This window comes from Trichomycterus rosablanca, chromosome 17, assembly GCF_030014385.1.
Source record: "Trichomycterus rosablanca isolate fTriRos1 chromosome 17, fTriRos1.hap1, whole genome shotgun sequence".
NCBI lineage: Eukaryota > Metazoa > Chordata > Actinopteri > Siluriformes > Trichomycteridae > Trichomycterus > Trichomycterus rosablanca.
Genome location: NC_086004.1, coordinates 1,347,918 through 1,357,773, shown reverse-complemented (window position 1 = coordinate 1,357,773; position 9,856 = coordinate 1,347,918). Strand labels below are relative to the sequence as shown.

General features: G+C 42.1%; 1 protein-coding gene across 1 annotated transcript; it reads right to left on the bottom strand.

Annotated features, from left to right (window-relative positions):
* Positions 1–807: 807 nt before the first annotated feature.
* On the bottom strand, positions 808–9,041 carry timm13 (translocase of inner mitochondrial membrane 13 homolog (yeast)). Its single transcript, XM_063012889.1, has 3 exons — positions 8,830–9,041; positions 3,285–3,353; positions 808–2,114 (listed from the first exon to the last, which is right to left on the bottom strand). Exons 1-3 carry the CDS (start codon positions 8,947–8,949, stop codon positions 2,016–2,018), a joined length of 288 nt encoding a protein of 95 aa, XP_062868959.1. The 5' UTR covers positions 8,950–9,041; the 3' UTR covers positions 808–2,015.
* Positions 9,042–9,856: the final 815 nt, after the last annotated feature.

Below are 9,856 nucleotides of genomic sequence, written 5' to 3'. Positions count from 1 at the left end.
TTATTATTATTTTTTTTAATTTGAATTTGTGATTCAGAAGCGAATTTAATCAGGTCACAACACACACACTATATGGACAAAAGTATTGGGACGCCCCTCTAATTATTAATTATATTAATTAATTCATAAGAGGAACGCCTTAATTTGTCATATATACATCTACACACAGCGTGTTCGGAAGCCGGGGTCAGAGCTCAGGGTCAGTCATTGCACGGCGCCCCTGGAACAAACAGGGTTAAGGGCCTTGCTCAAGGGCCCAACAGTTGCTGCATAGCAGAGCTTGGATTCGCACCAAACTTACACGTGTAATAAATCAATCAGATATAAAGGAAATACATGCTTCTGACATTGCACCAACAGTTTAGGGAAGGTCTGCAGCTCCCGTCCATCAGCGAGTCAGGAGGAATTGGATGTGACTAAATTGTGGAGAGAAGAATCGGGACACATCTCGAGCCTTCGAGTTCGAATCTCAGCTGTGCTATCAGCCATCCGGGCACACACACTGATGCACGATCAGCTGTGCGTCCGCAGGGGAGAGGACGGCGGCCAGATTGGGGCTCCCCAGATACATGACTAGTAATCAGAAGATTGCTGGTTCAAGCCCCACTGTTGGGCCCCTAAGCAAGGCCCTTAACCCTTAAATGCCTAGACTGTATACTGACACATGATTGCAAGTCTGCTAAAGGCTGAAAATGTAAGTGGTGAAAGTGCGCCCTCTGCTGGCCGGTCGAGATGAGCTCCAATTGGGTGAAAAAGAGGGAAAAAATAATAAAGAATGTAAAAAATAAAAAAAATCAGGCTTTAAAATCCAGTCTGTGTTTTTATTTAAGAGGTTGGTTGAGGACACACACACACACACACACACACACACACACACAGCGAGGTGATATTATTGCAGGATCTGTAGCGCAGCGATCTGCATTCACACAAAGCCGCTACTGTCATCAGAAGATCAGGATCCGGAGGGAAGAATGAAGCTTTTGTTGGGAGCGGGTGAACAGTGGGATCTGCGGTTCTGAGAGAGGGATGCTCCTAAATTCCCCCCGGGAACGGAAGCAGGTTCGAGGGCAGAGGGCGGGAAGAGGAGGGAGGTGTAGCGCCCACACGAGGACACAAACTTCATACGACCGGCAGAGTTCAGTCCACCACCTCAAACTTCCCTGATTTATTCTTATGATTTTTATTACACACACACGATTCAGAAACAAAGACATCAGTCACACACTATATGGACAAAAGTATTTGGACACCCCTTTATTTGTCATATATACGTCTACACGTGTGCAGTACAATACAATTATATTTCTGTATATCCCAGCTTGTTTGGAAGCTGTGGTCAGAGCTCAGGGTCAGCCGTTGTACGACGCCCTTGGAGCAGACAGGGTTAAGGGCCTTGCTCAAGGGCCCCAACAGCTGCTGCATAGCAGAGCCTGGATTCAAACCCACAAGCTCTACCCACTAGACTACCGCTGTTTCAGCCAGAGCAATCGCTAACAGGTGTAATAAATTAATAATATAAAGGAAATTGTGTTTTCAAGTTTGCAGCAACAGTTTAGGGAAGGCCCCTTCCTGTTCCAGAATGAGCAAGCTGTATAAAGACGTGAAGAGAAACTCCAGTGTCCTGTATAGAGCTCTGACCTCAGCCCCACTCAGCAGCTCTGGGATGAACCGGAACACAGACTGATCAATCTTCTCAGAAGAGCGTCAGTTCTAGCTGAAAAGGTCAGTGAGGTCACTCTATGTTAAAAACGGTACATCAGACAAGCTCACGGTCAGGCGTCCGAATACTTTTGGCCGTACAGTGTATTTCGATCGTCTTCGTATCCCTCCGAAAAATATATAATCGAGCGAAACGTCCACCTGTTCATAACACAAACAAACGAAACAAGTCCCGAACTCTCTCGCCTCAGGTTCCCCCGATGGTTCTCTGACGGTGAAGCGGCGGGGGGCGATCCGCACGATCCGGCCCGAGCCGCTCTATCCAGGGTCGAGGTGCGGGTGGAGGGGGGTGAGCATCACATCCGCGCCCGCTCCCTCTGCAGTCTGGAGTTGTAGGCGCGAGACACCGTGTTCCAGGCGTCCATGTATCGGTCCATGCACATGGCGATGCATTTCTGCAAAAACACAACAGTACACGAGGATTTCATTTAATCTAGAAAACCAGTTGCAAATTGTTTTCTATGTATGCATTTTCCTCCAATTTAGTCGTATCCAATTACCCGATCGTATTTCACCTTTACTGCTGCAGACCACTGCTGACCAAGGAGGGTCGTAACTAGTAGCGACCGCTTCTTTTTACCTACACTAGCTGGGTTCAAACGGAGATGCGTATCGTGCACAGAGAGTCACGCACCGATCTCCAGTATCCCAGCAATGATGGCTCAGTGGTTAAGGTACTGGACTAGTAATCAGAAGATTCCTGGTTCAAGCCCCATTACAAACAAGTTGCCACTGTTGGGTCCCTGAGCAAGGCCCTTAACTCTCAATTGCTCAAAAATCATGTTCAGTCATAATTTTAATCGCTTTGGATAAAAGCGTCTGCTAAATGCTGGAAATGTAAATTGTGCAGTACCACTTATCAGCCAGCAGAGGTCGCAATTGCAGCAGTTATAAAGTGTCCTTACATTCACATTTTCAGCATTTAGCAGACGCTTTTATCCAAATTGACTTACAGTATACATACAATCTAAGCGATTGAGGGTTAAGGGTCTTGCTCAAGGGCCCAATAGTGGCAACCTGGAAGTGGTGGGTCTTGAACCAGAGACCTTCTGATTACTGGTCTAGTTCCTTAACCACTAGGCTACAGCTGCACTAACTCTACCAGATCACCCAATCATTGTGCGTGCAGGTGACAATGAATGGTCGAAAGTACCACTGAGATTCGAACCCTGGATCCCCAGATCTCAGCAGTAGAGGGCTAACGCACTGTACTGCTGCGCCACCTATTGATCAGTGGGTCAAAAGTAACACCAAGGTTACAGCGTGTTTGTAAAAATTTGAGTAGAATTCCATTAATGTCAGTGGTAAAGTCTGTGTTTGACTTTTATGGCAGAGCCTCACACCCTAATATGTCTGATTCAGCAAGGGGGTGTCCAAACTTATACACAAGACTGTATATCAAAAATAATATGGTCATGAAATGAAAGGCACGCTTAGTTCAAAGCATCCTCACATGGACCAGGAGCATTTTGGACTCCTGGAACGTGGAACAATTGAAGACACTCGTGTGTATTAAAGATGTGTGCTGGGATATTAAAGTTTAAACCCCGTACCGCGAGTCCTACCTGTTCAGAATTATCCAGCGTGCTGCCTGGTTTGCCCACGCACTTCTTGAAGCATTTATCGGTCATTTTCTGAAAAGTATAAATTACGCAATTTATTTTTGACACATCATAGACTTGGAGCTTCATCAATACTGTATTTAACACACACAGTAGAGATTAAAACGTGCGATTGTGCAGCAACGTTCCCACAATTTACTTTTCAGAGTCAGCATCAAGAACTAGACTTTATTTTATTTATTTATTAGGGTTTTAACGTCATGTTTTACTCTGGCGGCATGGTGGCTGGGTGGGTAGCACTGTCACCTCACCTTACCGATTCGACCCAGTGGCGAAACCTACAGCAGGTTGTTGTCGCTGAACCGCTGGATGTCTAAATGGTGATCAGAAAACTGCATTGATTTTGTAGATAACTGGTCCACCTTTGAGGGAAGGCCTGGTCTTTTGAAGCGGGATGGTGTCCACCCCACGTGGGAGGGTGCTGCTCGCATTTCTTGCAGCATAGGTGACAGGCTTTACCACCGCGTTAGTGTAGCGGCAGATAGTGTTAAATGACTATCCAGAGCCAAGACCAGGCAGCAGACTAACAGGCCTAACCGACTGTCTGCGAGTCGCCATCGGACGTCACCCGGAATCCTTAGGTCACAAACCATTGAGACTGTGTCTGTTTACCGTGGCAGGTGTAAGCCAAAACAAAATCAAAAAGTATGTCATAATAACTTAATTAATATTAATCTAAATGAGCATCATGAAAACCCTAGTAAGGCTAAACTAAAGTTAGGACTTCTAAACATCAGGTCACTTGCATGTAAAACAGTAATTGTAAATGAAATAATTACAGATAATAGTCTTAGTGCACTTTGTTTAACTGAGACCTGGGCTAGACCTGATGAGTATCTAGGTTTAAATGAAGCATCTCCTCCGGGTTACAGTTATGAACATAAGCCACGTCTTAGCGGTCGTGGTGGAGGAATAGCCGCAATTTATGACAAGGACATAGGTCTCACTGTAAAATCAACTCCCATAACAAACTCGTTTGAAGTTCTTATCTCTGACATAACCAATAAATGTTCATCTGATAAAAATAGTATGTTTAAGCTGGTTACTGTTTATCGACCCCCTGGTCCTTACTCAGAATTTCTTAACGAATTTGCCGATTTTCTTTCTAAATTAGTTTTATCAACTAAGAAAGCTTTAGTTGTTGGTGACTTTAATATCCATTATGAGGATAAATGTAATCCACTCAAAACTGCGTTTGATTCTATTTTAGAATCTTTAGGCATCACCCAAAATGTAACAGGACCCACTCACCGCTGTAAACATACCTTAGATTTAATACTTACTTATGGTATAAACATAGACAACCTGGAAATTGTACCACAGAATGACTTAATCTCTGATCACTCTCTACTAATTTATGAAGTGTCCCTGTCCAATAATATACAGCAACCGCATCGTTTTAAATGTAAGCGCACTATTACATCTGCAACTGCAGCAGCGTTCATAAACTGCCTACCAGAATTACCAAATATACCAGCATCAGAACCTAAAGAACTAGATCAGGCAACTCAAAACCTAGAGACTGTATTGCTCGCAACCTTAGATAACGTAGCCCCACTCAAAACTAAACTGATTAGGGAGAAAAAACTTGCTCCTTGGTACAATGACCACACATGCGCACTTAAACAAGCAGCACGAAAATTAGAACGCAAGTGGCGTCACACTACACTAGAAGTGTATAAGATTGCTTGGAAAGATGCTCTAACTGAGTATAAACATGCACTTATAAAAGCTAAATCTTTATATTATTCGTCCCTAATAGAGAAAAATAAAAACAATCCCAGATTCCTTTTTGAGACAGTGTCCAAATTAACTAAAAACGTTAATGAAACTAAATCTAATAACCGCCTGACTGTACCAGCCATGATTTTTAAAAATTCTTTAATGACAAGATAGAAAAAATACGACTTCAGAGTCAGAGTGTGTCACCTGCCAATGTTAAGTATGGACTCACTCCGAGCAGCATTGGTGATAATAGTAACGAGTTAATCCAACTAAATTCCTTTAATCCAATCTCCCAAAATGAACTAACTGTGTTGATTAAATCATCGAAGTCATCATCGTGTATACTCGATCCTGTTCCAACTCGTTTACTTAAAGATTTACTCCCAGCTATTGTAGAGCCCCTGCTTACATTAATCAATGCATCCCTTAGCCTTGGATATGTACCTAAATTGTTTAAAAGTGCTGTTATTAAACCCCTGATTAAAAAACCTAATCTTGATCCACATGTTTTATCTAATTATAGGCCAATTTCAAACCTTCCTTTTGTCTCTAAGATATTAGAAAAAGTCGTTTCCAAACAGTTATGTTCTTATTTGAATGAAAATTGTATTCATGAAAAATTTCAATCAGGATTTAGACCCAATCATAGTACCGAAACCGCATTAATTAGAGTAGTTAACGAGTTGTTAATGTCTTCTGATAATGGATGTGTCTCTTTTCTTGTTCTATTAGATCTTAGCGCAGCGTTTGATACGGTCGATCAGAACATTTTACTGGAGAGGCTAGAAAATACAGTAGGTGTTAAAGGACTCGCACTCTCTTGGTTTAAATCATATCTGACTGACCGCTCTCAATTCGTTTATGTAAATAATAAATGCTCGGAAACTACAAAAGTAAAGTGTGGTGTTCCACAGGGGTCGGTACTTGGACCGCTATTATTTACACTCTATATGCTTCCACTAGGTGAAATTATTCATAAACATGGCATAAACTTTCACTGCTATGCAGATGACACACAGCTGTATATATCAGCCAAACCAAATGATACTGACACAATCAGTAAGATAGAAGATTGTGTAAACGACATAAAAAACTGGATGTCGAGTAATTTTCTTTTACTTAATTCAGATAAAACTGAGGTTTTACCTGTTGGCTCTAAAGCTGCAAGAGACAAGTTGTCTAACCTGGTGCTAAACTTAAACACGTTCTCTGTTACTCCCAGCCCAGATGTAAAAAACTTAGGTGTCACAATAGATTCAGATCTCTCATTTGATACACACGTTAATAATATTACTAGAGTTGCTTTCTATCATTTGCGTAACATTTCTAAAATAAGAAATATACTATCTGTTAATGACGCCGAAAAACTGATCCATGCGTTTATAACTTCTCGGTTAGATTATTGTAATGCTCTTCTAACTGGATGCTCTGGTAGATCCTTAAACAAACTCCAGTTAGTTCAAAATGCAGCAGCTCGAGTGCTAACTAGAACTAAAAAATTTGACCATATTACTCCTGTTCTATCGTCTCTACACTGGCTGCCAGTTAAATTTCGCATTGATTACAAAATACTTTTACTAACTTATAAAGCGCTACATGGTCTGGCTCCACAGTATCTGAGTGAGCTTATTAATTACTACAGCCCAGCGCGTCCACTTCGTTCACAAGATGCAGGGTTACTTATAGTTCCTAGAATTAAAAAGACCACGGCTGGTGGAAGAGCGTTTTCTTACAAAGCTCCACAACTCTGGAATAATCTTCCTGCCTCTGTTCGGGATTCGGACACAGTCTCAATGTTTAAGTCTAGACTGAAAACATATTTATTTTCTCAGGCTTTTGATTAGTATAGACAAAGGCGCAGAGCTTGGGGGTTCTTGGTCATAGAAACTTGTGGTGATCAGGGATGTTGGGTTGCTGTCGTTCTGCCTCTCTTGTCCGATCACTCCGGTTTGGGTAGGAGAGGTGGGCGCTGATGTCCTATGAAAGCCTTCATGACCTTGTTACCTGCTCGCTCTCCCTTTTAGTTATGCTGTAATAATTAGGGCTGCCGGAGTCTAAAACTCTCTGTAAAACTGTTTGTCAACTAGCATTGTACATTATTAACTACATTCTCTGTTGTTTTACCCCGAGGGCATTCTGATGGAAACCTGTTCACCCGCCGAGGTTAAGGATTGAAGTCGAGACGGCCGGGACAACGATGCTGCTCCTGTCAGATGTGACGGGTCTGGAGTAATTGCAACGACAAGAAATCACTACAGACTTTATTGAAGACTAGAGCGGATAACAACTCTATTATTATTTAATTGTTTATTTATCTATTTATTACCAGTTATGACTTTTAGATCATTTAATTCTGTGTTTGTATGATTTGTGTAAATCGTGTATTTATTTAAAGTATCCTCCAGGCCACCCATGAAGGATGGGCCCTGCTGAGTCTGGTTCCTCTCAAGGTTTCTTCCTGTAATTTTCAGGGAGTTTTTCCTTGCCACAGTCGCCCTCGGCTTGCTCAACAGGGGTTTTTGTATCTGTTGGTCCTGGATTTTGTAAAGTTGCTTTGAGACAATGTCTATTGTAAAAAGCACTATATAAATAAAGTTGACTTGACTTGACCTCACAGCATGAAGGCCCTGGGTGCGATCCCCAGCCGGGGCGGTCCGGGTCCTTTCTATGTGGAGTCTCCCCGTGTCTGCGTGGGTTTCCTCCGGGTGGTCCGGTTTCCTCACACAGTCCAAAAACATGCAGCCAGGCTAATTGGAGACACTGAATTGTTCTATAGATACCCAGTCGCTAGGATGCATGAACCAGTGCATTGTAGTGCTGGTCCCAAGCCCGGATAAATAAGGAGGGTCGTGTCAGGAAGGTAATAGAGAGATAGAACGTCATGTTTTACTCTCTTTGGTTACATTCATGACAGGACAGGTAGTTACTGCTTACACAAGATTCATCAGCTCAAGTTTGTGATATCAAACACACTCATGGACAATTTAGTATCCTCAATTCACCTCACTGCACGTCTTTGGACTGTTGGAGGAAACCGGAGCACCCGGAGGAAACCCACGCAGACACGGGGAGAACATGCAAACTCCACACAGAAAGGACCCAGATTGCATCACCTGGGAATCGAACCCAGGACCTTTTGCTGTAAGGAACTGGGTTGAAGTATCTCCCAAACATCAAGCCCGTGTTGTGTCATACATCAGTTTTTTACTGGCTTATTTCATTCTACCTCTAATTCTATAAATAAAATACATTACAGACCCCTAACACCACATCTCACACCCAAATGGGCAATCCAGGGGCCCCCAACATCAATCCCAGTGTGTTAAATGTAGTGAATAAATGAATAATAATAATGACAATAATATTATTATTAATATCTGCAGGTCTGGTTGTCAGTTTTCACAAGACTGCGATATGAATAAAGAACAAACTACATAATTAACAGTACAATAAATCTTTAAGTGACCTTTTGAAAGTGATTCTTTCTCAATTTAACACTTTTATTCTCTGTACCTGAATGACTTTAGTGTGGAAGAATCAGAAACCATTCTAATAAGCACGATAGCAATTAGCATGATGCTAACTGGTTGTGATCTAATCAGTCTAAATAAATAAAAACAAAACACAAATCAGACACAATGCATGCCCGGGGAAACACGGGACATCTAATCCAGGCATAAAATAAAACCTAATTTAGATTTCACTCTAAGCTGTTGTTTTATTCGTGTATTGTAGTTAGCATTGAGCTAACAGTGGTACCGACCTGCAGCAGCTCCTGAGCGTTAGCCACCGCTATCTGTACCTTCACCTGCTCCATTATCGCTCCTGTATCCATCTTACCAGATCCTCCCGATCCAGAATAATCAGATCCGAAACCCTCCATGGTTCTTTAAACTTTAATAAGTTTGTAATAATGCAACAAAGTGCGATTCAGCTTCTCTCAGCTGATCACTTCACTTCACATGTGAGAGCTTCACTCAATGACCTTCACACACACCGGAAGCACTACAGCGGTGCGGTCAAGAGCTCAAGCATCATGGGAAATGTAGTTTTTAAACGGCAGTTGAACTACACACGGAAGCTAAATGTTAGCGTATCAACAAGTTTGGTCAAATTTAAAGTTAAATGTATGACATTTTTGACTGAAATTATATTACAAAGTTTGCTTCTTTAAGGGAACAAACGTCCGTGTTTAATGACGGGGGAACATGTAAGTGCTGAAATAAAGACATCGGGAAAAAGTATCGGGCGATGCATTTCTGCAAAAACGCAACATGAGGATTTAATTTAATCTAAAAAAAACCAGTTGCAAATTCACTTTCTTGTTTTCTATGTATGCATTTTTCTCCAATTTAGTCGTATCCAATTACCCGATCGTATTTCACCTTTACTGCTGCAGACCACTGCTTACCAAGGAGGGTCGTTTGTTTGTTTGTTTATTAGGATTTTAACGTCATGTTTTTACACTTTTGGTTACATTCATGACAGGAACGGTAGTTATTCGATACACAAGGTTTATCAGTTCACAAGTTTATATCAAGCACAGTCTTGGACAATTTAGTATCTTCAATTCACCTCACTTGCATGTCTTTGGACTGTGGGAGGAAACCGGAGCACCCAGAGTAAACCCACGCAGACACGGGGAGAACATGCAAACTCCACTATTTTATGGTCGCGGGGAAACACCCCGGACAGGTCGGCAGTCCATCACAGGGCACACACACACACACACAGGGGCACTTTAGTATCTCCAATTAACCTGACTAAGAGGAAACCCATGTGGACACGGG

Excerpts from the sequence above, each read along its gene's own strand:
- timm13 (XM_063012889.1), bottom strand. The coding sequence starts at position 8,949 with ATGGAGGGTTTCGGATCTGATTATTCTGGATCGGGAGGATCTGGTAAG. Across the intron at positions 3,354-8,829 it reads ACGCTCAGGAGCTGCTGCAG|AAAATGACCGATAAATGCTT; the intron begins GTCGGTACCACT and ends TATACTTTTCAG. Across the intron at positions 2,115-3,284 it reads CGCTGGATAATTCTGAACAG|AAATGCATCGCCATGTGCAT; the intron begins GTAGGACTCGCG and ends GTGTTTTTGCAG.